Source organism: Sciurus carolinensis, chromosome 8, assembly GCF_902686445.1.
Source record: "Sciurus carolinensis chromosome 8, mSciCar1.2, whole genome shotgun sequence".
In the NCBI taxonomy this organism is placed as follows: Eukaryota; Metazoa; Chordata; class Mammalia; order Rodentia; family Sciuridae; genus Sciurus; species Sciurus carolinensis.
Genome location: NC_062220.1, coordinates 144790 through 169484, shown reverse-complemented (window position 1 = coordinate 169484; position 24695 = coordinate 144790). Strand labels below are relative to the sequence as shown.

General features: G+C 61.1%; 1 protein-coding gene across 1 annotated transcript in view; it reads right to left on the bottom strand.

Moving 5' to 3' along the window:
- Positions 1 to 5267: 5267 nt before the first annotated feature.
- The window catches only part of Vipr2 (vasoactive intestinal peptide receptor 2), a 55802-nt gene continuing 36374 nt past the window's right edge, over positions 5268 to 24695 (bottom strand). The window contains exons 7-13 of the mRNA XM_047561434.1: positions 13071 to 13221; positions 12411 to 12471; positions 11207 to 11276; positions 10801 to 10892; positions 8228 to 8357; positions 8121 to 8162; positions 5268 to 7165 (exon numbers count right to left, since the gene is read on the bottom strand). Coding sequence (XP_047417390.1) covers positions 6992 to 7165; positions 8121 to 8162; positions 8228 to 8357; positions 10801 to 10892; positions 11207 to 11276; positions 12411 to 12471; positions 13071 to 13221 — 720 coding nt within the window. The 3' untranslated portion in view covers positions 5268 to 6991. The remainder of the gene's footprint in view (positions 7166 to 8120; positions 8163 to 8227; positions 8358 to 10800; positions 10893 to 11206; positions 11277 to 12410; positions 12472 to 13070; positions 13222 to 24695) is intronic.

Sequence of the window (24695 nt, the reverse complement as noted above, 5' to 3'; positions counted from 1 at the left end):
CCATCACAGGAGGGCCCTGACCTCGGTTCACACCACGTCACCCAGCACAGGAGGGTCCTGACCTCGGTTCACACCACGTCACCCAGCACAGGAGGGTCCTGACCTCGGTTCACACCACATCACACAGCACAGGAGGGCCCTGACCTCGGTTCACACCACGTCACCCAGCACAGGAGGGCCCTGACCTCGGTCCACACCACGTCACCCAGCACAGGAGGGCGCTGACCTCGGTCCACACCACGTCACCCAGCACAGGAGGGCCCTGACCTCGGTTCACACCACGTCACCCAGCACAGGAGGGCCCTGACCTCGGCTCACACCACGTCACCCAGCACAGGAGGGCCCTGACCTCGGTTCACACCACATCACCCATCACAGGAGGGCCCTGACCTCGGTTCACACCACGTCACCCAGCACAGGAGGGCCCTGACCTCGGTTCACACCACGTCACACAGCACAGGAGGGCCCTGACCTCGGCTCACACCACGTCACCCAGCACAGGAGGGCGCTGACCTCGGTTCACACCACATCACCCAGCACAGGAGGGCCCTGACCTCGGCTCACACCACGTCTCCCAGCACAGGAGGGTCCTCTCCTCGGTTCACACCACGTCACCCAGCACAGGAGGGCCTTGACCTCGGCTCACACCACGTCTCCCAGCACAGGAGGGCCCTGTCCTCGGTTCACGCCACGTCACCCAGCACAGGAGGGTCTTGACCTCGGTTCACACCACATCACCAGCACAGGAGGGCCCTGTCCTCGGTTCACACCACGTCACCCAGCACAGGAGGGCCTTGACCTCGGTTCACACCACGTCACCCAGCACTGGAGGGCCCTGACCTCGGTTCACACCACGTCACCCAGCACAGGAGGACCCTGACCTCGGTTCACACCACGTCACCCAGCACAGGAGGGCGCTGACCTCGTTACACACCACGTCACCCAGCACAGGAGGGCCCTGACCTCGGTTCACACCACATCACCAGCACAGGAGGGCCCTGACCTCGGTTCACACCACGTCACCCAGCACAGGAGGGTCTTGACCTCGGTTAACACCACGTCACCCAGCACAGGAGGGCCTTGACCTCGGTTCACACCACATCACACAGCACAGGAGGGCCTTGACCTCGGTTCACACCACATCACCCAGCACAGGAGGGCCCTGACCTCGGTTCACACAACATCACCCAGCACAGGAGGGCCCTGACCTCGGTTCACACCACGTCACCCAGCACAGGAGGGCCCGGACCTCGGTTCACACCATGTCACACAGCACAGGAGGGCGCTGACCTCGGTTCACACCACGTCACCCAGCACAGGAGGGCCCTGACCTCGGTTCACACCACGTCACCCAGCACAGGAGGGCCCTGACCTCGGTTCACACCACGTCACACAGCACAGGAGGGCCCTGACCTCGGTTCACACCACATCACCCAGCACAGGAGGCCCCTGACCTCGGTTGACACCACGTCACACAGCACAGGAGGGCCCTGACCTCGGTTCACACCACATCACACTACATAGGAGGGTCTTGACCTTGGTTCACACCACATCACCCAGTACAGGAGGGTCTTGACCTCGGTTCACACCACATCACACAGCACAGGAGGGTCCTGACCTTGGTTCACACCACATCACACAGCACAGGAGGGTCCTGACCTCGGTTCACACCACATCACCAGCAAAGGAGGGCGCTGACCTCGGTTCACACCACATCACACAGCACAGGAGGGCGCTGACCTCCGTTCACACCACGTCACCCAGCACAGGAGTGTCCTGACCTTGGTTCACACCACATCACACAGCACAGGAGGGTCCTGACCTCGGTTCACACCACATCACCCAGCACAGGAGGGCGCTGACCTCGGTTCACACCACGTCACCCAGCACAGGAGGGCCCTGACCTGGGTTCACACCACATTACCCAGCACAGGACGCCCCTGACCTCGGTTCACACCACATCACACAGCACAGGAGGGTCCTGACCTCGGTTCACACCACGTCACACAGCACAGGAGGGCGCTGACCTCGGTTCACACCACATCACACAGCACAGGAGGGTCTTGACCTCGGCTCACACCACATCACCCAGCACAGGAGGGCCCTGACCTCGGTTCACACCACATCACATAGCACAGGAGGGCCCTGACCTCGGTTCACACCACGTACCACAGCACAGGAGGGCCCTGACCTCGGTTCACACCACATCACCCAGCACAGGAGGCCCCTGACCTCGGTTCACACCACGTACCACAGCACAGGAGGGCCCTGACCTCGGTTCACACCACATCACACTACATAGGAGGGTCTTGACCTCGGTTCACACCACATCACCCAGCACAGGAGGGCCCTGACCCCGGTCCTTAGGGCAGTGACTCGCCTCGAGGGCCTCACCTTCCCACTGGACAGTCTGCTGATGGATTCGTCGTTCAACGGCGTTTTGGTGCGGTGGTGGGGCCCTTGGCCTGGCTGAGGAGCAGGTGGTGGGAGTCCTCGAATGGCCCCTTCCCCGGCCCTCCCTCACGTCCCCCCCGTCCCTGCTGCTGAGGGCTGGCCTCCACCAGCCCTCGGCATGATGCACTGCCTCGCTCAGGCCCGGAGTGGTGCAGCGGCCGACCCGTACCAGCACTGAGCCTGTAGCTAGGAGCCAAAATAAACCTTTTTTCCTCTACACCATCTTTCTCAGGCATTTTGTCGCAGTGCTGGGAGGCCAGCACAGCCCCAGGGTTGGGCGACTGGCCTCTTGCCCCTGTGCCTGCAGGGACAGCTGCTTTGCATATCCTGGGCTGCTCAGCTCCACCTGCTTGGCCAGCTCCCAGGGACACACACTGCAGGTCCAGCCTCTCCTCTCCTGAGGTCTTTCTCCCCCCAGGATTCTTCTCAGAGCACCTGGTGGACACTGCAGAGGGGAGCGGGGCCCGGGAGGGCAGACCCCACCTCTGAGAGGGTCTCAGAAAGGGTGCTCCTCCTACGTGGCCTTACTGCCTCGCGCTTGCATCCTGGGGTGGGGGGTGGTCATCTTTCCCTTTGGTGCTTCAGTTCCAGGTGAATAGAAGCAGCTTTAGCAAAGGTCCCAGCCACGGCCCTGGGGGTGAGTGTCCCGCGGAGGAGCAGCAGCAGGGTCCACGTGACATCCTGGGTGGGTGGAGGAGGGCCTGTTTTCCCTGAGCCGGGAGACCCCCTGCCAACCGTGGCCACCTGCTCCACTTTCCTTGTTAATCGCTTAGAGAGCACAAAGGAAGCCAGTCCCTTTTCTCTCCATCTGAATAAAGGACGCCCTAAATCCTTTGTGCCTCCTTGTGCCCACACCCCTGTCGCTTGGCACTGCCCAGCACTCCTGTCTCTGCGAGCGGCAGATTCCTGAGCTGTCCCCGTTTCCCAAGAATAGAAGAGCAAATCTGTGAACGGCAGGGGCCTTGCTGCCCGAACACAGGAGGCAGCCGCGGCAGGTGTCAGTGGGTAGGCTGAGGCCTGGCCTCCAGTCAGTCGGAAGCTCCTGAAGGCCAGCTGCTCACCATCTTGCAGATCAAAGGGGCAGTGTCCTGGGCATCCCCCAAGGGCAGAAAGCACCCCACCCTCAGCAGCCTGCCAAGCACACCAGCTGTGCCCACGCACAGGGCACCTTGCAGCTCTGAGCCAGGTGCAGTGTGGCCGGCCTGTCCTCCCCGCTACAGGAGGCTGAGGCCGGAGGGTCTTGGTTTGGAGACCAGCCTGGGCGACTTCGCAAGGCCCTCACAAAAAATTTAAAGAGAGATAAAGTAACGCAGAGCTGTGTGCTCAGATGGCAGCTCCTCACTCTGTCTCTCGGGAAGAGCAGGAGGCAGAATGTCTTCCACGTGACCTGGTTTCCAGGATGCCCCGCTGGAGGGAGGGGAAGACGGGTCTGGGGTCTGTGTGGACCGCACAGCACAGGGGCCCACGCCAGCCCTTCCTGGCCGAGGAGGGCGACGCGCCTTCCACGTCCTGCCACGGCCCGCGCACACACCAGGAGTCCAGCGGGCCTCCTGCATGACCCGTGACACGTAAATGTGGGAAAGCCACACAGAACCTCGTTCCTCCACAGCCTCCGTCGGAGAGACCCATCGTTCCAGCGGAGGGGCGTTGCCACACTGCCTGCACCCTGTCCTCCCTGTGTCCCCGTCCCCTCTTCCGCGGCTGACCTTCCTTCTGACCCCAGGAGAACCCAACTTCCTTTCCCTTCTTCCACTCGCTTCCACATGAGAGGACACGAATCGTGACTTTGAGTTTGAAAGCTGCTGAGTTTCTGCTGAGAAAGGGCACACTAGTTCTCGCCACGGAGTCCCCAGGTGGACCCTCTCAACCCTTACAACGACCACCCTAAGTGAGAGGGGGCTGCTCCCAGTCAGACTGCAGTGTGGCAGAGATCCCTGGTCCTGGTCCTCTCCCCTCTCCAGTCCTCCCTGGGGTCCTGGGCTGGTCCTCTCTCCTCTCCAGTCCTCCCTGGGGTCCTGGGCTGGTCCTCTCTCCTCTCCTCTCCGGTCCTCCCTGGGGTCCTGGGTCAGTCCTCTCTCCTCTCCTCTCCTTTCCGGTCCTCCCTGGGGTCCTGGGCTGGTCCTCTCTCCTCTCCTCTCCTCTCTGGTCCTCCCTGGGGTCCTGGGTCAGTCCTCTCTCCTCTCCTCTCCTCTCCAGTCCTCCCTGGGGTCCTGGGTCAATCCTCTCTTCTCTCCTCTCTGGTCCTCCCTGGGGTCCTGGGTCAGTCCTCTCTCCTCTCCTCTCCTCTCTGGTCCTCCCTGGGGTCCTGGGCTGGCCCTCTCTCCTCCCAGTCTTGGGTGCCTGCTTCTTACCACCTCTGCTCCCTTGGGCTGTTTTTAGCCAGGGGCCTGGGCCCCTCGGGCGCAGCAGTGTGCTTCAGTGTGGAGGGGCAGTAGAGTCCAGCTTCCTGTAGTGCAGCTGTGGTAAAATGAACACATTCAGACGTGCACACGCTTGCACTTCCGGGTGCACACCCTCACCCAGCACACACCACACTCACACCTGCACGCCGTCTGTGCACACACACGTGCCGTCCTGTCTGGGTGGCAGGTTCTTGCCTCTAGCTGCGGGAGGGTGAGCTGGAGCTCAGGCAGAGGGAGGCCCGGTGTGGCCCCTCCCAGGGCTGCTGGGCTCTTCCCAGCCGCTCAGCCTCCCTCCTGTGCAGATGTGCTGGCAGGTCGGAGAGGTGGGCTGCTCCTGGGTCCTCACAGGTGCCCTGTGGCCAGAGGACTCTGCCCAACCTCTCTGCTGAGTCAGGCAGATTCGCACACGGTTCAGATACAGGTTTATTGCAGAATCTACACAGCTCGTCCCTCAACATGGTGGTCTGTGGAGGTTCCTGCACACTCAAGACACTCAAGCACATGCGTGCACCCGCGGCTGCACCTGGCTCCTTGGTTCCGTCAAGACTCAGTTCCCAGCCTCCCCTCTGCCTTCCCGGCAAGAGAGGCCGCTGTGCTCTGCTCAGCCTTGGCAGATGCCTGGCTGAGGGGACCTGTCCCCGGGCACATCTACGTGCCCTGCGCACGGCCAGTGACTGCCGGCGAGCCACTGCTGCCTGCCCGCAGTCCTCCGGGTCTGCTCGGGTCACAGCGTGGGGTCCACCTCTGCCCACAGGACGTCTGCAGTCACAGCAAAGCTGGGCTCCTCAAAACTGCTGGAACAGGGACCCAGGCTGGCCGCGCCTCACACAGCAGGACTGATCCCAGGGTCTCCAGTGTCCACTGCTTCCTCTCGATGCCCCACAGCCACTGTCCGCGACTCTGAGCAGTCCCTGGCTGAGGCCATGGCTCCCCATACCCCTGCCCCTCCAGCTCCTGGACAGTGGATGCCCCCTGTCCTCGGGCACCCACCACTGCACACTAGGGCTTGTCTACAGCAGGCTGGGGCAAGTGTCCAGGGATGGGCGTGAAGGACGGGAGCCGGACACTGGGCCTGGGCGGGCCTCTGGGTGCTCACTGCCCTGCTGTCCCTTCCCCCTGTCATTTCTCCTGGGATGCGGGAGTGGGCCTCCATCCTGCCTCCTGGCCCTGGCATGGCGGTGACAGTGTGGGCCTCTGGGCCAGCTGGGAGCCGTAGGACCGGAGGCCACAGCAGAGATCGCACAGCCCTCTCTTAAGGGAGCGGATGGCTGCAGTGGTGCCCTCCCTGGGCTGGGCGTCCGTGGGTCCGGGGTGCTGGGGACCAGCGCTTGGCAAGGGGACTGGCGGGGACCTGCTCCACCCGTGTGCTCTGTGGCCAGGTCAGGGAACCCCAGCCCTACCTGTCCACTCTGCAAGTGTCAAAGGAGCAGAAAGAGAACCGTTTACAGGAATCGGCTGGGAGTGCTGGACACCACTTCAGATGTCAGTAAAGGAACCTCCATTTAAACAGAAGTCATCTGAAGATCATTTTGCTTCAGCAGAGAACAGGGTTCCTGTTGCCCCCAAGAATGTCCCTCAGCCCCCGTGGGAGGTGCTGTGCTTGAGCTGCCCAGGCCACCGAAATGCAAAAGCCCTCCCTGGAGAATGCTGCCACTTCCCAGGTCCCCTGGGGGGTGGCCAGGCTGGGACCAGGAGAGCACTGGGGAGGGTGGCTGCCCCCGGTCTGCCCTGGCTGGCCAGTAATTTCACAGGAGCTCTGACCCGGCTGCTGGGTGAGTGTCCTGTGGGGCCAGGAGAGGCAGGAGGCTGCGGAAGGGGTCAGATGCTGGGGTGGTAGTGCCCAGAGTGGCTGGGGCCTGGTGACTGCAGGAGGCAGCGGGGAAAGAAACTCCTCCCTGCAGAGCGGCCGGGCTGGCCACCACCTGGTCTTGGGGTCGGGCCACCTGGCCCCCTTGAACATGGATCCGCCTGTGCAACTGCACATTCTGGACAAAGTGGTCCAGGTGCTGCTGCCCAGCGACCGCCAGCCAACACATGACCACCGCCCGCAGCGGGATCAGGGCCTCGCAGGGGCAGGAGGAAGCGGCAGGCCCCTGGAGACCCCAGGCTCGGCCTGCTCCGCAGCAATCCTGCGGCTAGAGGACCGACGTCTCCGTCTGCAGGAAGGACTGGGTGCGGGAGTCGCGGTGGGTCTGCAGCGCGCTCTCGGAGCCGTTCCGGGAGATGGACCAGCTGTGCAGCCGGTAGTCCCGGCTGCTGGGCTGGGGCGGGCGCAGGCCTGGCCACCTCCTCCTCAGCTCACACTGCACCTGGGGGCATTCAGCTCGGATGTGGGTGCTCCCCAGGCGCCTGCGGGTCCGCCTGGCAGGCACCACCTCCTCCCTCCGTTTCTGGACATGCAAGGCCTGTGCCCTCCCCCAGGCCCCCCATCGCTCCCCAAGCTGGGGTTGGTGGAGAGAGGCTGCCAGGGCCTCGGGTGCTAGGGCTCCTGGGAGACCCTCCCCAGCAGTGGGTGGGGCTGGCTTCTCTCCTCTCTGTTCCTGGGCGGGAATTCTGCCCTAAGGAGGTGCTGGGGGCAGTGAGGAGAGGCAGAGGAGGAAGGACGGAGCCACCTCTGCAGACGCCAGTGACGGCGGCATGGGGACGGGGTGACGGCAGGCGCAGGGCCAGCCGTGTCCACCCCAGGCACAGTCTCCTGGCCCTGTTGGGACCTTTGCGGACGCTGGTGAAGGTGCAGCTGCAGGCTCTGGGGAGCAGGCATTAAGGAGCTGCTGGCCCCACGCTGATGTGGCAGTGAGAGCTGCCCTGGCTCCCAGGGAGGAGCCGGGTGCAGGTCCAGAGCAGGAGGGGACAGTGGACACTGCCTGGGCTGAGCAAGCCCCGCACAGAGGCCGCAGGGATGGGTGCCAGCTCCCGAGTTCAGCTGGAGATTGACACACTCTTGGTCAGTCCTCCCGCTTCCCCACCAAGGCCCTGACCTTCTGGACTCCTGGTTGTGGGTCAAGGAGCAAGACGCTGACCATGAAGAGGGACAGTAGGTTCTGGTATTGCCCCACATGTAGGAAGGGGGCGTGCTTTTGCTGGAAGGGGCCCTGAGGCAGCACCAGGATGGTGTAGAGGCAGGTATGGCCTCCACCGGGTGAGGCCCCCGGCAGGAGGGGTCGTGGGCGCCACCCCATAACCCGCTCCGTGTTGGCAGGAGCCTGGGCCTCCTGGGCGCCCCGGGAGCCCCCCAAGCCGCCCTGCCCCGGGACGCAGCCTCACCTCGCTGTTGAGGAAGCAGTAGAGAACCGCCACCACCAGGCCCTGCGGGAGAGAGGGCGTCAGCGCCGCCCGGCGAGCCCCGCCCCCCGCCTGCCGGCCACACCCACCTGGAAGGACCCGACGCACAGCTCGAACAGGATCTGGTACTTGGCAGAGATGCCGATCGGGAAGGCGGCGAACACGACGTAATGGACGCCGAACAGTGGGATGAGCAGCAACGTGGACTTGGCCAGCCTCCTGGGAGAGGGAGGGATGCGTCGGTCCCCGCCCCTGCCCGCCAGCCGGGGTCGTTTCCCAGGCCGCAGGGGTCAGGGTGCTGGACCCGCTCTCCCGCCTCCCCAGACCCGTGCCCAGCAAGCCCTGGACCCCGGTTCTCTCCCCGCTAACGTGCCGGAATGCCTGCTCACGAGGACCAGAGTCCTCGCAGGGAGACTGCGGGATGGCCAGCTCGGTGTGGCCGTGGGGCTCAGGGTCCTTGTGCTGCTGTCAACAGTGGACCACAGGCCCTAGACAGGAAGTCTGGTGGACCGGCACACAGGGGCCTGGACAGGCTGTGATGGCGGCTGGAAGTCCAGAGGCTTCCCTGGCTGCTCCAGGCATGTTGCAGCCCATGGAGTCGAGTGACCTGGTTGGAGGGGACCTCTGCTGAACACAGGCCAACGAGTGGTCACCCTGCCTGGGCAAAGGACCGAGTTCCCGCTCTTTGCGCTTCAGGTTGGAAACAGCACTGTGCATCCAATCCGCTTTCCTCAACTCCACAAACGCCAGCCGCTCCGGCCTGCCGGGCAGCGGGCATGGACTTCACCTCCTGCCCCCATGCTGTCGCAGCCTGAGCTCACCTGGAAGCCCTGAGGCAGCAGATGCCCAGCCCTGCCCTTGGTTTCGGGAACCTCTGGGCTGGGCTGAGGACTGCCAGCCCAGTGAGGCCACATGCCAGGCGCATGCTGCCTATGCTCTGCTGCCGCCGGGGGCGGGTTTGAAACTCAAGTCCTCGGTCAGCTGCCGGGGGAAGGCTGGGAGCATGGACTAAACATCCAGGTGACTCTGCCACACAGCAGCAAGGGCCTCCTGGAAGGACTGTCAGCAGCTGAGTCCTCAGACGGCTCCGTCCCTCCTGGAAACAGGCCACCGGCTGCTCTGCCCCTCCTCCCTCTGTTACCTCCCACCACTTAGGGAAAATACCTGCCCCAAACCTGACTCCTCTAGGGAATGCAGGTTCTGGAAGGCTGCACGTCCCGACACACGGTGTGTGCTGCGGGTTTATCATGAGCAGGACGTCCCCTAACGGATGACCTGCTCAGACCCAGAGCTGGTCGCTTCTGCAGCGGGCCTGGGTGTGAGGGGCAGGAGCCTTCACCAGCTGGCCGTGCCTAACTCCCACGTCCTGCCAGTGTGCACCTTCAACTCTGAGCCCAGGCCCTGCAGCACCCACGCCTGCCCAGGGTTAGTGGGCAGCATGATGTTGGGCGGGGACCTGCTTTCGTTCCCCAACAGGGTCTCAGGAGGCCGTGGGGTGCGGCAGACCTCTGGGCTCTTCTCCGTGGAGACTCAGAGGGCAGAGCTCAGCGCCAGCCTTGCTGTCATGCTGGAAGCACAGGTTTCATGACTCCGAAATAAAGACATCCATCTCCAGACTGACTTGACACCACTCCCAGGGGCCCAAGTGAAAGGTCAGCTCAGACGCGAAACGAGGTTTGCAGAAAACCCAAATCCAAGTAATGGTGACCAGGAGTGACCTCGTCCCCACTTGCTGCCTGTGCAGCCTTAGGCCAGGAGCGGCACTTCTCCCCCGCAGAGGCCGGGTGGGCCAGCCCGGCCCGAGCACTCAGCCTGGGGGCGTCCGGCTCCAGCATGGGCCGCACAGAGGCATTTCTTCTTGATCCAAGCCCCCCGTGACACGCTGGACACAGGAGGCCCGACCCCTTCACAGCACCCTGGTGCTGGCACCAAGTCTCTTCCGAGATCTAAGATGGGTCCACAACTTACTGATGAATGTTTCATCTCGCAGACGAGGACACTGAGGACAGCAGGTGGCTCCCCTCAGGCCCCAGCTGGCATGTGCCCAGCATCGTGGTCCTGGCCTGCTCCTGATGCCCACACTTCCCCAGGGAGGGATGGGGAGGCAAGACACCAGGGGAGCAGGGTCTGGACTGGGCAGTTGGGTGACTGCAGGGGACGCTGCCCAGTCCCTCAGCCGCTTGGGCCTGAGCTCCTCCCAGCCGGCCAAACTCTTCACACTGAACTGGTTTCTTTATACCTGGGCTGGGGGTTTCGTTTCCTGTGTGAACCATGGATAGAAGTTTATGGCGTCTTACGGATTCCTCGGTCACCACTGTGTGGCTGTGACTCCCCTGACCTCTCCCCCTGCTGCCGGGACAGTCGGCAAGATGGGGCCTGGCATCAGATGCTGTGTGACCCCCCCCGCGGCCGTGGACCACAGGCTAATGGGGAGAACTAGTGTAAAACCAGGGGACATGCTGCCGAGGGCGACGGCCGCCTGGACAGGGCCTGGCAAACCCCAGGGCACTCTCACTACAGGGGTCACCTGTGGCCACAGAAAGCCCCCTTCTCCCAGCACCAGACACAAGCAGACCCAGGTTAGCCAGACTGCACCTGTGGGAACGGGCACCTCGGGACTGTCCAGCCGCGGCGGGGCCCTGCCAGCTCTGGGACTACTCACTTGTACTGAGACTGGTCATTGCCGGCAACATCCGGGGACATCAGCTTCTGCAGTAGAATCCTGATGATGCTGATGAAGAGGATGAAGTTGAGCTGCAGAAAGGAGGGCTGCTGAGCCTGACGGGCCCCTGCTGGGCTCGCCACCCAGCCTGGGCACTGCGACTGCCAGGCTTCCCTCTGAATGCCCACTGCACCCGGCTGGACCTGGTCTGGCTGCAGACTCAGGGGTGTGAACTGGACAGAGCAAATCCAGCCTGGCCTGACGTGCAGTGGACGTGACGGCCCTGAGGTCACCCTCTGTCCTGGCCACTGGCCCCTCATGTAGGGAGGCCACGTGGAGCTGGGCCACCCTCACTTGGTGAGGGTCCTGGGACCTTCGAGCAGCTTGCAAATGAGGAGTGACTCACCAGGATGGAAATCAGGATGGGCATCCGGATCACCCACCAGGGGACGCTGTGCTCATTGGTGTCCCAGCAACTGTGGAGGGAAGGAAAATCCTGCCACCCTGGCCGCAGCTCTGGACCAGTCTGGACGTGCATGGATCCACGGCCCTGCAAAGCCTTGTGCTGGGCCCATGGCCCTAGCCGGCCGCTCACCCACCCCAGGCACCTGGCTCTGCAGACAAGAGCTGAGGCGTGGTCCCCAGGGGCGGCTGTTGGGGCTTTTCCTCGCAGTGTGACCACCAGCTGATGCCAAGGTGAGCCCAGGAGGCCTGGGCCCTCCCCGGAGTGTGTGGGCTCTGCTCACTCTCCCCAGATGACATGGCGAGAGGGGACCGTTTCCCCTGAAAATCATTTCCTCTCACCCTCTGGGGTTTATCCTCAGCACAGTGCAGCAGGTCTGGCTAGGAAGTTCTGCCCGCATCATCCCGTTTCTGATTTTCAGCTCCAGGGCTGCTTCCAGCAGGGAGCTCATCATGGCCACTTCCCTCTAGCACCTGTGGCTGGCTCCAGCCTTCCTGCCAAGGCAGAGGCCCGGGTCCTCCCCAGCCTCCCTGGTCCGGCAACCCCATGTGAGGCGCTGGGGGCTGGGCCCGAGCTCTAGGGACCACTCCCAGACCCCGGGGCAGGTGGAGCCTGCCCACAGACCACAGGTCCCTGAGTGGACTGTTGGAAGACCCACCAGGGAGGCCCCAGCCCTCCATGTGCGGAGGCAGTCCTGTTCAGGCCTCCCATCGTCCGGCCATCTGTCATCCAGGGGAGAAGGGACGCCAAGGCTGTGCAGGAGGCTCACCTGCTGGGAGTGCCCTGCCCTTGTGTTTGGGCCAGGGTCCAGCTTTCCATGGACAGAGCAGACGCTCTGACCCGACATAGCCATCTTGGAGCTTGAGAGTTTTCAGGAGACAGCGGCCAGCCCTGCCCTGATCTCAGTGTTCAGCTGCCTCTGGGCAGTGTGCTTTGGTGGACTGTGCTGGGTGGCCGGGAGGCTGCCGGTCTACGCCTGCTCTGTCCCAGTCTTAGCTGCACCACCAGCCATCTGCTCAGACACCCTGGCGACCCCCGCCCACGTGAAGGTGCCTCCTATCCTCCCGCCCAGGTGTGCGCCTGTCCGGTCCAGACACTTGGCCACACTGCTGGGCCTGGCTCTGTGGGCAGGAGCCGGTGCACTCACCCTGTGTCTTCCAGAGAGAGCCGGGTGGCGGTCCACGCGCCTACGCAGATGGTAGGGATGCCTGTGGAGAGACGCCTGGTCAGTGCTCCGGTGGGAGCTGCACACACCAGCTCCTGGGCTCGGCCGCTTCCCAGCCCGAGGACCCGGCAGGGCTGGACCTTGGGGTCTGCATCGGCATTCACACGAGCCCTGGTGGGAGCTGGGGCGAGGGAGCCCGTCTGAAAGCCGGGAACCAGGCAGACGCCTGGGTCCCCAAGGTCAGGCTGCCCCCTAAGCCTGCGGTTTGGCTCTCCCCACAGACCCGGAGGGGACGGCCTGGAGGCCTCCCTCCAGCTGCTGCCTGTGGCCCTGCCCTCCTCAGGCCCTCTGCCTGGTGCCCACCGTCCTGTTGCCCTGGCAGGGAGGAGGAAAGGCTAAGGCCGTTTTGCTGCCTATTTGCAGCTCAGTTTGAATCGGGGTGAGAGGGGCCAGGCGTGGGACTCAACGCCCTTTAAGCCAGGCTCCTGGCTACCAGAAACATCAAGCGCGGCCCGCGGGAACCTGTGGTCTGATAACCCGACCCTGCAGTGCACCCTCTGGGCAGGAGGTGCTTTTCTGTGCTGCAGAGTCACGTGCACGGGTCAGGCGGGAGGCTCGGGGAGGGTTTGCACGGGCCCTTACCCCATCCGATCAGGAGGTAGACCAGGAAGCAGCTGCCGCGGGGGAGGACGGCCACCAGCAGGGTGTGCAGGTAGAGCCCCTCCACCAGCAGCCAGTAGAAGTTCGCCATGATGCAGTACTGGAAGAAGACCAGGCTGAGCTTGCAGCCGACCTGGAACAGCAGACGGCAGGAGAATGTGCCCCGGACAGAAATAGCTGTGCTGGGCAGTGCTGCTCTGTTTGTGTAAGGACTGGCTGGGGTGCTGCGTGGGAGGGTGTGATTAACGCAGGGTGTGGTGCTGACCAAGAATGTGTGTAATGTTGGAGCGAGGCCTTCGCCGGTCGCTCTGCACGGAGCCTCTGAATTCCCCGGGAGAAACACGGGCAGAGGTGAAGGAGAACAGCCTCCGGGAGGTGGTACTGGCTGGGCGGGCGGCCCTTAGACTCAGCGTGCGCTGCCCACTTTGCTCCACCTTCCCTCTGGCCACAGGGCTCCTCTGGTTCTCCACTGTGGACTTGACTCACACTCCTGGGAGGTCCACAGGTGGAGCAGGACAGGGAGGAGGAGGAGGAGAGCGAGGGGGAAGGGGAGATGGAGAGGAGGAAGGGGAGGTGGAGGAGGAAGAGAGGGAGGAGGAGGAAGAGGAAGAGAGGGAGGAGGAGGGGGAGGGGAAGGAGAGATGGAGGAGGAGGAGGAGGAGTAAGGGGAGATGGAGGAGGAGGAAGAGAGGGAGGAGGAGGAGGAGGAAGAGAAAGAGAGGGAGGAGGAGGGGGAGGGGAAGGAGAGATGGAGGAGGAGGAGGAGGAGGAAGGGGAGATGGAGGAGGAAGAGAGGGAGGAGGAGGAGGAGGAAGAGGAAGAGGAAGAGAGGGAGGAGGAGGGGGAGGGGAAGGAGAGATGGAGGAGGAGGAGGAAGGGGAGATGGAGGAGGAGGGGGTAGAAGGAGGAGGGGAGGAAGGCGACATGGAGGAGGAGGAGGAAGGGGAGGACCCTGAAGTTCAGGCCCTGGTCCCACGTCTGAATGGAGGCAGAGCGCAGGAAAAGGAGGAAGAGGGGCCACACAGAGCAGCCGTTCCCCTCAGCAGGGCTTCCGGTGGTGGAAGCTGGGAGGAGAAAAGTGGGCCAAACCGGGTGCGAGACTCAAAGTTTTGACAACCTTGTAAGTTCCCCACTCGTAAGAGTGTTTTAAGTTTTGGAAACTTAGAGATGAAAAATAAAGAGAAAATGAGAAATCTGACAAATAAACTAGTTTTCCTAGGAATTCTGAAAGAGTTTTCACTGGGAAAAATATTACATAAAGTAATTCTATTTTAATCTCCCAGATTCCCCTCATATAAACCTACCAGGCATTTCAACGGCGTGAGCAAATATAAAATCACTACTTTTAATCACTTAGTGTATGCAAAGTTTGCTGAGGAAAGCACTTCCATGCCTCTGTCCCTGTTCCTGACTGATGCAGATGTGCCCCTAGTTACAGACACACGGCAGACATTCCTACATATGGAAACGCTCCCGGATGGGCAGATGTGCCACTTGCACAGGGCGGATGGATCTCTGGGTGCACCTGTGCACACACGTGGGTGGACACACCTGTGTCTGCACACAGGGTGGTGAATGCACACACACCTGTGTAAACACGTGGGTGACACACCTGTCCTCACACAGGGTGGTGAATGCACACACGCCTGTGCACACACGTGGGTGGACACACCTGTGTCTGCACACAGGGTGGTGAATGCATACATACACGCCTGTGCACACACGTAGGTGGACACACCTGTCCTCACACAGGGTGGTGAATGCACACACGCCTGTGCACACACGTGGATGGACACACCTGTCCTCACACAGGGTGGTGAATGCACACACTCCTGTGCACACACGTGGGTGACACACCTGTCCTCACACAGGGTGGTGAATGCACACACGCCTGTGCACACACGTGGGTAACACACCTGTCCTCACACAGGGTGGTGAATGCACACACGCCTGTGCACACACGTGGATGGACACACCTGTCCTCACACAGGGTGGTGAATGCACACACTCCTGTGCACACACGTGGGTGACACACCTGTCCTCACACAGGGTGGTGAATGCACACACGCCTGTGCACACACGTGGGTGACACACCTGTCCTCACACAGGGTGGTGAATGCACACACGCCTGTGCACACACGTGGGTGACACACCTGTCCTCACACAGGGTGGTGAATGCACACACGCCTGTGCACACACGTGGGTGACACACCTGTCCTCACACAGGGTGGTGAATGCACACACTCCTGTGCACACACGTGGGTGACACACCTGTCCTCACACAGGGTGGTGAATGCACACACGCCTGTGCACACACGTGCGTGACACACCTGTCCTCACACAGGGTGGTGAATGCACACACGCCTGTGCACACACGTGCGTGACACACCTGTTTCTGCACACAGAGTGATGCACTTGGGTGCCCTCACGCTGGCCCTTTCGAGGTGGCCTCCAGGGCTGCCAGGAGCTGGTCTGGTCACCAAGCACTGAGTCCCGTCAGGCCTCCCCACGGCCTCACCTCGTGCTCCTCCCTTTCGCCCTGGTCGAGCTGGGTGCAGGAGCGTCCTGCTCTGGGAACCCCTGAACCCCGCACTCCTCACGGCCCCTCTCCAGGAGTGCAGATCCCAGCACCTTCCGACTGGGGCGTCAGGACAGAGCAGAGAAACTGATACCAGCCACAAAAGAACACTGGTGACTCGTCGCCACCCCGGAAGAGTGGGTGACACAGGTCGATCCTGAAGACCTTGGGGGGCCGCTGGGAGGGGCAGCCTGTCTGGGCAAGGCCTGCTTCCTCTCCACTCTCGACTCCAGATCCTGCCTGACACACACGCAGAAGAGAGCTTGCCTCACACGCGTGAGCCCTGGGCTCCTCCACGGCACAAACCCACACAGGACCAAATGCCCTCGAATGCGTGCCCAGGTCCACGTGTCCAGGTCCACGTGTCCACGCCTCACCAGGGGACGCCGTTGGAGCCATCCAGGGCTGGAGGGAGGTCGTGCGGGGGCCAGTGTCCTCATGAGGGAGGCCTGCAGGATCCCCACCCCACACACAAGGGCCTCTGACCCAGGAGGCCGGTGTGGTCTGGATCTGTGGCGTCCCCAAAGGCTTGTGTTGGGACCACGCAAGAGGATTCAGAGGTGAAGCGATTGGGTGTGAGAGCTTAACCTACTCAGCGCATTAAGCACTGAACGGATTAGCTGGGTGGGGGCCGTGGGCAGGAAGGGTGTGGTCGGACGAGGGGTCCCGGGAGCCTCTGGGGCTTGCATCTTGTCCCTGGTGAGCAGAGCTCTCTCTGCCTCCTGGCTCTCCTCCTCCCTGCCCTCCACCCTGATGTGCTGCCTCACTCGGCCCAGAGCTACAGACGCGGCCGTCTGTGGACGCAACCTCTGAGACCAGGAGTGGCAAACAAACTCCTCCTCCACCTCCTTGCAGTCGGGTCTCTGGTCACAGCCAGGAAAAGCCGACTTAGCGCCCTCGCCAGTCAAGGATGGGCAACACCTAGAGCTGGACCCCAGCCTCCAGGGCTGCGGGAAGAGGGCACTGCGGGGCCGCTGCCGTGCTGTCCTGGTGGCCCCCGCTGGCCAACGCCCTCTGGCCTGCCAGCCCCACCTGTGAGTCCCTGACGGGAGGAAGGGCACCAGGTCTCAGGGAGGCGCCCCATGGCGTCTGCAGGGGCTCAACACAGGCAGAGGTGCCACTGCCCCCTCGGCCGGGAGGGGACATGCCGTGGACACAGGCTTCAGAACCCTGTTGAACGAGGAGGGCAGATCAGGAAGTGTGGGGCAATGCCGTCTTCCTGCTAAAGCTGCGGCAGGAACCTGCCTCGCTGCGGCTCCGGCTCGGCCTCACCAGCAGCACCCTCCTTGAGGACACAGGTCCTGCTTGTCTTTCATAGCCGCGGCTGCAAGCCACAGTCCACGGGGTCAGGAGGGCAGGAGGGGGCGATGGGTGACACAGGGTTCCCCAGGGCTGCTGCGGCTCCAGCAGCCACAGTGGGACAGCAATAGAGGCTGGCCAAGGCCAGCTGCCCACGGGCAGTGGTGTCTGCCCTGTGCCTTGCTGGACCCTGTGTGAGCACTCATGTCTGTGCACGTTGCACCTGGGTGCATGAGTGCTTTACGTGAGCACAGGTGTGTTTTGTGTACACGTGTGCATGCCTGTTGACGGTGTCCACTCTCTGCGCCCTGCTGACCTCTTGGCTGTAAGCCAAGGACCCTCTGCACTGTGGTGCTGTCTCCCTGGACCTAGCCCAGGCTCCTGCCCCAACCTCTGGTCTGATCCTTCTCTCACTGCCCTGGGCAACAGGCAGTGGGAGGCGGGAGTCCAGCATCCAGCCCCTGAGCCTGGCAGGCAGGACACAGGCGTAGAGACCCTGGGGTGGGCTTCTGAGGGTCCAGCAGACCCCACATGGAACCAGCTCTGGCGGGTGTAGAGGCCTCTGCTGCACGCAGGCAGCCCAGGGAAGCTGGGCCTCTCCGAGCCACAGAAGGGCTGCTCCACCAGCCTCCTGTGCAGGGAGGGCCAAACACCGGGAGGGACCTGCGCCTGCTCTGGGGGAGCTGCCCGGCGTCCCGCTGGGGGTTGATGGGGGTGTGGGGGACGGAGGCAGGAACAGAGCGTCCGGAAGTGCCGATGGAGGGACGATGCTTCCCGCTCCTCAGGCTGAGTGAGGTCCAGGCCAGGGCGGCTGGCAGCTCGGAGCTTGGCCATCCTCTGAGACACATTACCACCCCCACCTCCCGGCTCCCGTGCTGCCCTCCTCGCCCTGCTCTGCTCTCTCCTGGGTTCGGAATCACTGGGCACCTGGCACAGGGGCATGGCTGCGTCCTCTGCTCTCCAGAGCTCACGCTGAGGAATGGCCTGGTGCCTGGCCCTGCTCTTCCAGGCAGGTGTCATGGCGTCTAGCATGGGACTTGCCGGTGGGCCTGGGGTTTGGATCCTGCCACGGAGGGCCCAGCTTCCTCACTTGTGGGCAGGGTCCTTGTCTGTTCAAGGTGACTGAGGATTGGCCAAAGCATCCAGGGGAATAGCCTGGCATCTGGACTCCTCCAAAACCCTGGGGAGGGCAGAGATTCCCTTGAAGAGTGGGCCATGGCGCAGCCCCAGCCTGTTGGCTGCGAAGGTGCATGTGCTCCCTCCATGGGGCACAGGGGCTTTGGGGTCTATGTGGCAAGACAGAGCTGAAAGCCGCTGTCAGAGGACGTAGGTAACACTGGGTCTGCCAAGGAGCTCTCTTTCCTCGAGTGGAGAACTAAGAAATACGGCTCAGTAGAGCAGGGCTGAGACCACCAGTGAGAGGGTATCTGGGGTGGTCCCTTGGTGTCCACTGTTGTTACACACATTGGGAGACCCTTTTGTCAGGGCAAGAGTGGGGCGGATGACCACCTGGAGTAGGGGTGGAGAGTAGACTGTGCCTGCCCTGAGTGACTCTATGGCACAGCAGCTCTCAGGCAGTGCCTGCCCTGAGTGACTCCATGGTGTGTAGAACAGCAGTTCTCAGGCTGTGCCTGCCCTGAGTGACTCCATGGTGCAGAACAGCAGTTCTCAGGCTGAGCCTGCCCTGAGTGACTCCATGGTGTAGAACAGCAGCTCTCAGGTTGTGCCTGCCCTGAGTGACTCCATGGTATAGAACAGCAGCTCTCAGGATGTGCCTGCCCTGAGTGACTCCATGGTGTGTAGAACAGCAGTTATCAGACTGCGCCTGCCCTGAGTGACTCCATGGTGTAGAACAGCATCTCTCAGGCTGTGCCTGCCCTGAGTGACTCCATGGTATGTAGAACAGCAGCTCTCAGGCTGTGCCTGCCCTGAGAGACTCCATGGTGTAGAAGAGCAGCTCTCAGGCTGCACCTGCCCTGAGTGACTACATGGTGTGTAGAAGAGCAGGTCTCAGGTTGCGCCGGCCCTGAGTGACTCCATGGTGCAGAACAGCAGCTCTCAGGCTGTGCCTGCCTTGAGTGACTCCATGGTGTGTAGAACAACAGGTCTCAGGTTGTGCCTGCTCTGATTGACTCCATGGTATGTAGAACAGCAGCTCTCAGGCTGTGCCTGCCCTGAGTGACTCCATGGTGCAGAACAGCAGCTCTCAGGCTGCGCCTGCCCTGAGTGACTCCATGGTGTGTAGAACAGCAGGTCTCAGGTTGTGCCTGCCCTGAGTGACTCCATGGTGTAGAACAGCAGCTCTCAGGCTGTGCCTGCCTTGAGTGACTCCATGGTGTGTAGAACAACAGGTCTCAGGTTGTGCCTGCTCTGATTGACTCCATGGTATGTAGAACAGCAGCTCTCAGGCTGTGCCTGCCCTGAGTGACTCCATGGTGCAGAACAGCAGCTCTCAGGCTGCGCCTGCCCTGAGTGACTCCATGGTGTGTAGAACAGCAGGTCTCAGGTTGTGCCTGCCCTGAGTGACTCCATGGTGTAGAACAGCAGCTCTCAGGCTGTGCCTGCCCTGAGTGACTCCATGGTATGTAGAACAGCAGCTCTCAGGCTGCGCCTGCCCTGAGTGACTCCATGGTGTGTAGAACAGCAGCTCTCAGGCTGCACCTGCCCTGAGTGACTCCATGGTGTAGAACAGCAGCTCTCAGGCTGTGCCTGTCCTGAGTGACTCCATGGTGTGTAGAACAGCAGCTCTCAGGCTGCACCTGCCCTGAGTGACTCCATGGTGTAGAACAGCAGCTCTCAGGCTGTGCCTGCCCTGAGTGACTCCAAGGTGTGTAGAACAGCAGGTCTCATGTTGTGCCTGCTCTGATTGACTCCATGGTATGTAGAACAGCAGTTCTCAGGCTGTGCCTGCCCTGAGTGACTCCATGGTGTAGAACAGCAGGTCTCAGGCTGTGCCTGCCCTGAGTGACTCCATGGTGTAGAACAGCAGCTCTCAGGCTGTGCCTGCACTGAGTGACTCCATGGTATGTAGAACAGCAGCTCTCAGGCTGCGCCTGCCTTGAGTGACTCCATGGTGTGTAGTACAGCAGTTCACAGGTTGCGCCTGCCCTGAGTGACTCCATGGTGTAGAACAGCAGCTGTCAGGGTGAACATGCCCTGAGTGACTCCATGGTGTAGAACAGCAGCTGTCAGGGTGAGCCTGCCCTGAGTGACACCATGGTGTAGAACAGCAGCTCTCAGACTGTGCTGCCCTGAGTGACTCCATGGTGTGTAGAAGAGCAGCTCTCAGGCTGCGCCTGCCCTGAGTGACTACATGGTGTGTAGAAGAGCAAGTCTCAGGTTGTGCCTGCTCTGATTGACTCCATGGTATATAGAACAGCAGTTCTCAGGCTGTGCCTGCCCTGATTGACTCCCTGGTATGTAGAACAGCAGTTCACAGGTTGCGCCTGCCCTGAGTGACTCCATGGTGTAGAACAGCAGCTCTCAGGCTTCGAATGCCCTGAGTGACTCCATGGTGTAGAACAGCAGCTCTCAGGCTGAGCCTGCCCTGAGTGACTCCATGGTGTGTAGAACAGCAGTTATCAGACTGCGCCTGCCCTGAGTGACTCCATGGTATAGAACAGCAGCTCTCAGGCTTCGAATGCCCTGAGTGACTCCATGGTGTAGAACAGCAGCTCTCAGGCTGTGCCTGTCCTGAGTGACTCCATGGTGTAGAACAGCAGCTCTCAGGCTTCGAATGCCCTGAGTGACTCCATGGTGTAGAACAGCAGCTCTCAGGATGAGCCTGTCCTGAGTGACTCCATGGTGTAGAACAGCAGCTCTCAGGCTGTGCCTGCCCTGAGTGACTCCATGGTGTGTAGAACAGCAGTTATCAGACTGCGCCTGCCCTGAGTGACTCCATGGTGTAGAACAGCAGCTCGCAGGCTGAGCCTGCCTTGAGTGACTCCATGGTGTGTAGAACAGCAGCTTCAGGATGTGCCTGCCCTGAGTGACTCCATGGTGTAGAACAGCAGTTCTCAGGCTGCGCCTGCCCTGAGTGACTCCATGTTGTAGAACAGCAGCTCTCAGGCTGTGCCTGCCCTGAGTGACTCCATGGTGTGTAGAACAGCAGCTCTCAGGCTGCGCCTGACCTGAGTGACTCCATGGTGTAGAACAGCACTCACCATGCTGTGCTGCCCTGAGTGACTCCATGGTGTGTAGAACAGCAGCTCTCAGGCTGTGCTGCCTGAGTGACTCCATGGTGTAGAACAGCAGCTCTCAGGCTGTGCCTGCCTTGAGTGACTCCATGGAGTGTAGAATAGCAGCTCTCAGGCTGTGCCTGCCCTGAGTGACTCCATGGTGTGTAGAACAGCAGCTCTCAGGCTGCGCCTGCCCTGAGTGACTACATGGTGTAGAACAGCAGGTCTCAGGCTGCGCCTGCCCTGAGTGACTCCATGGTGTAGAACAGCAGCTCTCAGGCTGTGCCTGCCCTGAGTGACTCCATGGTGTGTAGAACAGCAGTTATCAGACTGCGCCTGCCCTGAGTGACACCATGGTGTAGAACAGCAGCTCTCAGGCTGAGCCTGCCCTGAGTGACTCCATGGTATGTAGAAGAGTAGTTCACAGGTTGCGCCTGCCCTGAGTGACTCCATGGTGCAGAACAGCAGCTCTCAGGCTGCGCCTGCCCTGAGTGACTCCATGGTGCAGAACAGCAGCTCTCAGGGTGCGCCTGCTCTGAGTGACTCCATGGTATGTAGAACAGCAGCTCTCAGGCTGTGCCTGCCCTGAGTGACACCATGGTGTAGAACAGCAGCTCTCAGGCTGCGCCTGCCCTGAGTGACTACATGGTGTGTAGAAGAGCAGGTCTCAGGTTGTGCCTGCTCTGATTGACTCCATGGTATGTAGAACAGCAGCTGTCAGGGTGAACATGCCCTGAGTGACTCCATGGTATGTAGAACAACAGTTCACAGGTTGCACCTGCCCTGAGTGACTCCATGGTGTAGAACAGCAGCTCTCAGGCTGTGCCTGCCCTGAGTGTCTCCAGGGTGTAGAACAGCAGCTCTCAGGCTGAGCCTGCCCCGAGTGACTCCATGGTATAGAAAAGCAGCTCTCAGGCTGCGCCTGCCTTGAGTGACTCCATGGTGTGTAGTACAGCAGTTCACAGGTTGCGCCTGCCCTGAGTGACTCCATGGTGTAGAACAGCAGCTGTCAGGGTGAACATGCCCTGAGTGACTCCATGGTGTAGAACAGCAGCTGTCAGGGTGAGCCTGCCCTGAGTGACACCATGGTGTAGAACAGCAGCTCTCAGACTGTGCTGCCCTGAGTGACTCCATGGTGTGTAGAAGAGCAGCTCTCAGGCTGCGCCTGCCCTGAGTGACTACATGGTGTGTAGAAGAGCAGGTCTCAGGTTGTGCCTGCTCTGATTGACTCCATGGTATATAGAACAGCAGTTCTCAGGCTGTGCCTGCCCTGATTGACTCCCTGGTATGTAGAACAGCAGTTCACAGGTTGCGCCTGCCCTGAGTGACTCCATGGTGTAGAACAGCAGCTCTCAGGCTTCGAATGCCCTGAGTGACTCCATGGTGTAGAACAGCAGCTCTCAGGCTGAGCCTGCCCTGAGTGACTCCATGGTGTGTAGAACAGCAGTTATCAGACTGCGCCTGCCCTGAGTGACTCCATGGTATAGAACAGCAGCTCTCAGGCTTCGAATGCCCTGAGTGACTCCATGGTGTAGAACAGCAGCTCTCAGGCTGTGCCTGTCCTGAGTGACTCCATGGTGTAGAACAGCAGCTCTCAGGCTTCGAATGCCCTGAGTGACTCCATGGTGTAGAACAGCAGCTCTCAGGATGAGCCTGTCCTGAGTGACTCCATGGTGTAGAACAGCAGCTCTCAGGCTGTGCCTGCCCTCAGTGACTCCATGGTGTAGAACAGCAGCTCTCAGGCTGAGCCTGCCCTGAGTGACTCTATGGTGTAGACAGCAGCTCTCAGGCTTTGCCTGCCCTGGTTGACTCCATGGTGTAGACTGGTGTAGACTGTGGTGACCGTACACCTCAGTTCTCAGATTGTGTCTGCTCTGACTCACCCCTTTTTTTAAGCAGTAGTTTGCCGTGGTCTTCCTCATTTTGAGTACAAATGCCAGTTGGTATGACTCCATACCTCGTTTTACAAGTAAACATGCACCTTCTGCCTGGCACCACCATTCAGTACAGACTGAAAAATACCCACACATGCCAACTTACATCATGAGCACCTGTATGCGTGGCCATCACACATCATATCAGGAACCCCAGACATGGGAGCTTATCCTCCCCACCAGATGACAACCCTTCCCTAGAGACCCATGAAAGGAGAGTCCCCAAGACAACACAGCACCACTTGCCCCTGTGCCCTGGTCATTCATCCTGGGCCTCATTCAGGAAAATCATCATGGTGATGAACCACCAATCTCCTGTCCCTACCGGGCTTCTGCAAAGTGTGTTTCCTGCCTGCGGTGACTGTACACCTCAAGTTGACACTCTGACTCAGAAACTGTGGAAATCATGTGGGCCCTCCTGTGACGGCTCTGAGGAATGGGTTCATTAAGTTCTCACCTGACCACCTACCACGGTCTGCCTGTGCTCCTGGCTCAGCCTCCTGTAACCCTGTGGCTGCTGCTACCCTTTCTTAGTCTTCGGCCACCTGTTTGTATAGGGTTGTGTGGTGTGTGATGTGTGACTCCTGGTGTTAGATATTAGAAATCAAGAGTCTGCCCATCTGTGACCACAAGGTGACCTGCATTCTCTGAGCCGCCACGGCTGACAGGGTGCAGCTGTGAACCTGTTGCCACTCAGCAGGCGCTGGCACTGTGCAGACAGGCGTGTTTGTCTGTGTCAGGGACGGCTTGTTCACAACAGTGGGGCTTGCCAGGCGGGAATCCTGTTTATAACTCTGTTCTGACGACAGACTTCTCTGCTGATCCAGTCCTGCACCACGGCGAATGGATTTTCCTGTAGGGGACTGCAACAGTCCCAAGGTGATGTGCAGTGAGTCATAACGGGCTTTCTCTCTCAACTACACTGATGAGCATCTGTGCAGGCCCAGCAACCGTGCCAGAAGACGCATCTCCACGCCGGAGTGTGGGAGGCGAGATCAGTGCCTGGCTCCGACAGCTGGAGCCTCCGAGTAGGAGAGAGGCACCAGAACTCCCAAGGCAGAGCCCCGAGACTTAGGAAGACCTGCATGGAGCAGACACCCAGGGGTGTTTGTTGCATTAGCTTGACTTGATCTGATTCTAAATGGCCACTAACGACCACCCCGAATACAGCCAAGGCGGAAGCACAGTGTGCGTCAAGAGCTTCCCTGTCTCTGTGCACTAGTAACCGAGGCTGTTCGTCCCAGCACTGAAGAGTTGCACCACGCGTATTTACAGACACGCCCTGGGTCCCGAATCTGGGGCGGCGTGGAATCTGCCGCTGTGCAGGTCGACTTCCTCTGGCAGTCTGGATGGAAGATCTACTGCTCAGAGGTTCAGAGAGGAGCACGAGCTCATGTGTGCTGGGATGTCCCCTGGAGCTCAGAGGTTCAGAGAGGAGCACGTGCTCATGTGTGCTGGGATGTCCCCCGGAGCTCAGAGGTTCAGAGAGGAGCACGTGCTCATCTGTGCTGGGATGTCCCCGAGAGCTCAGAGGTTCGGAGAGGAGCACGAGCTCATGTGTGCTGGGATGTCCCCCAGAGCTGCTGCTGGCCTCGCTCCTCTGGAGCTCATCTGTGGA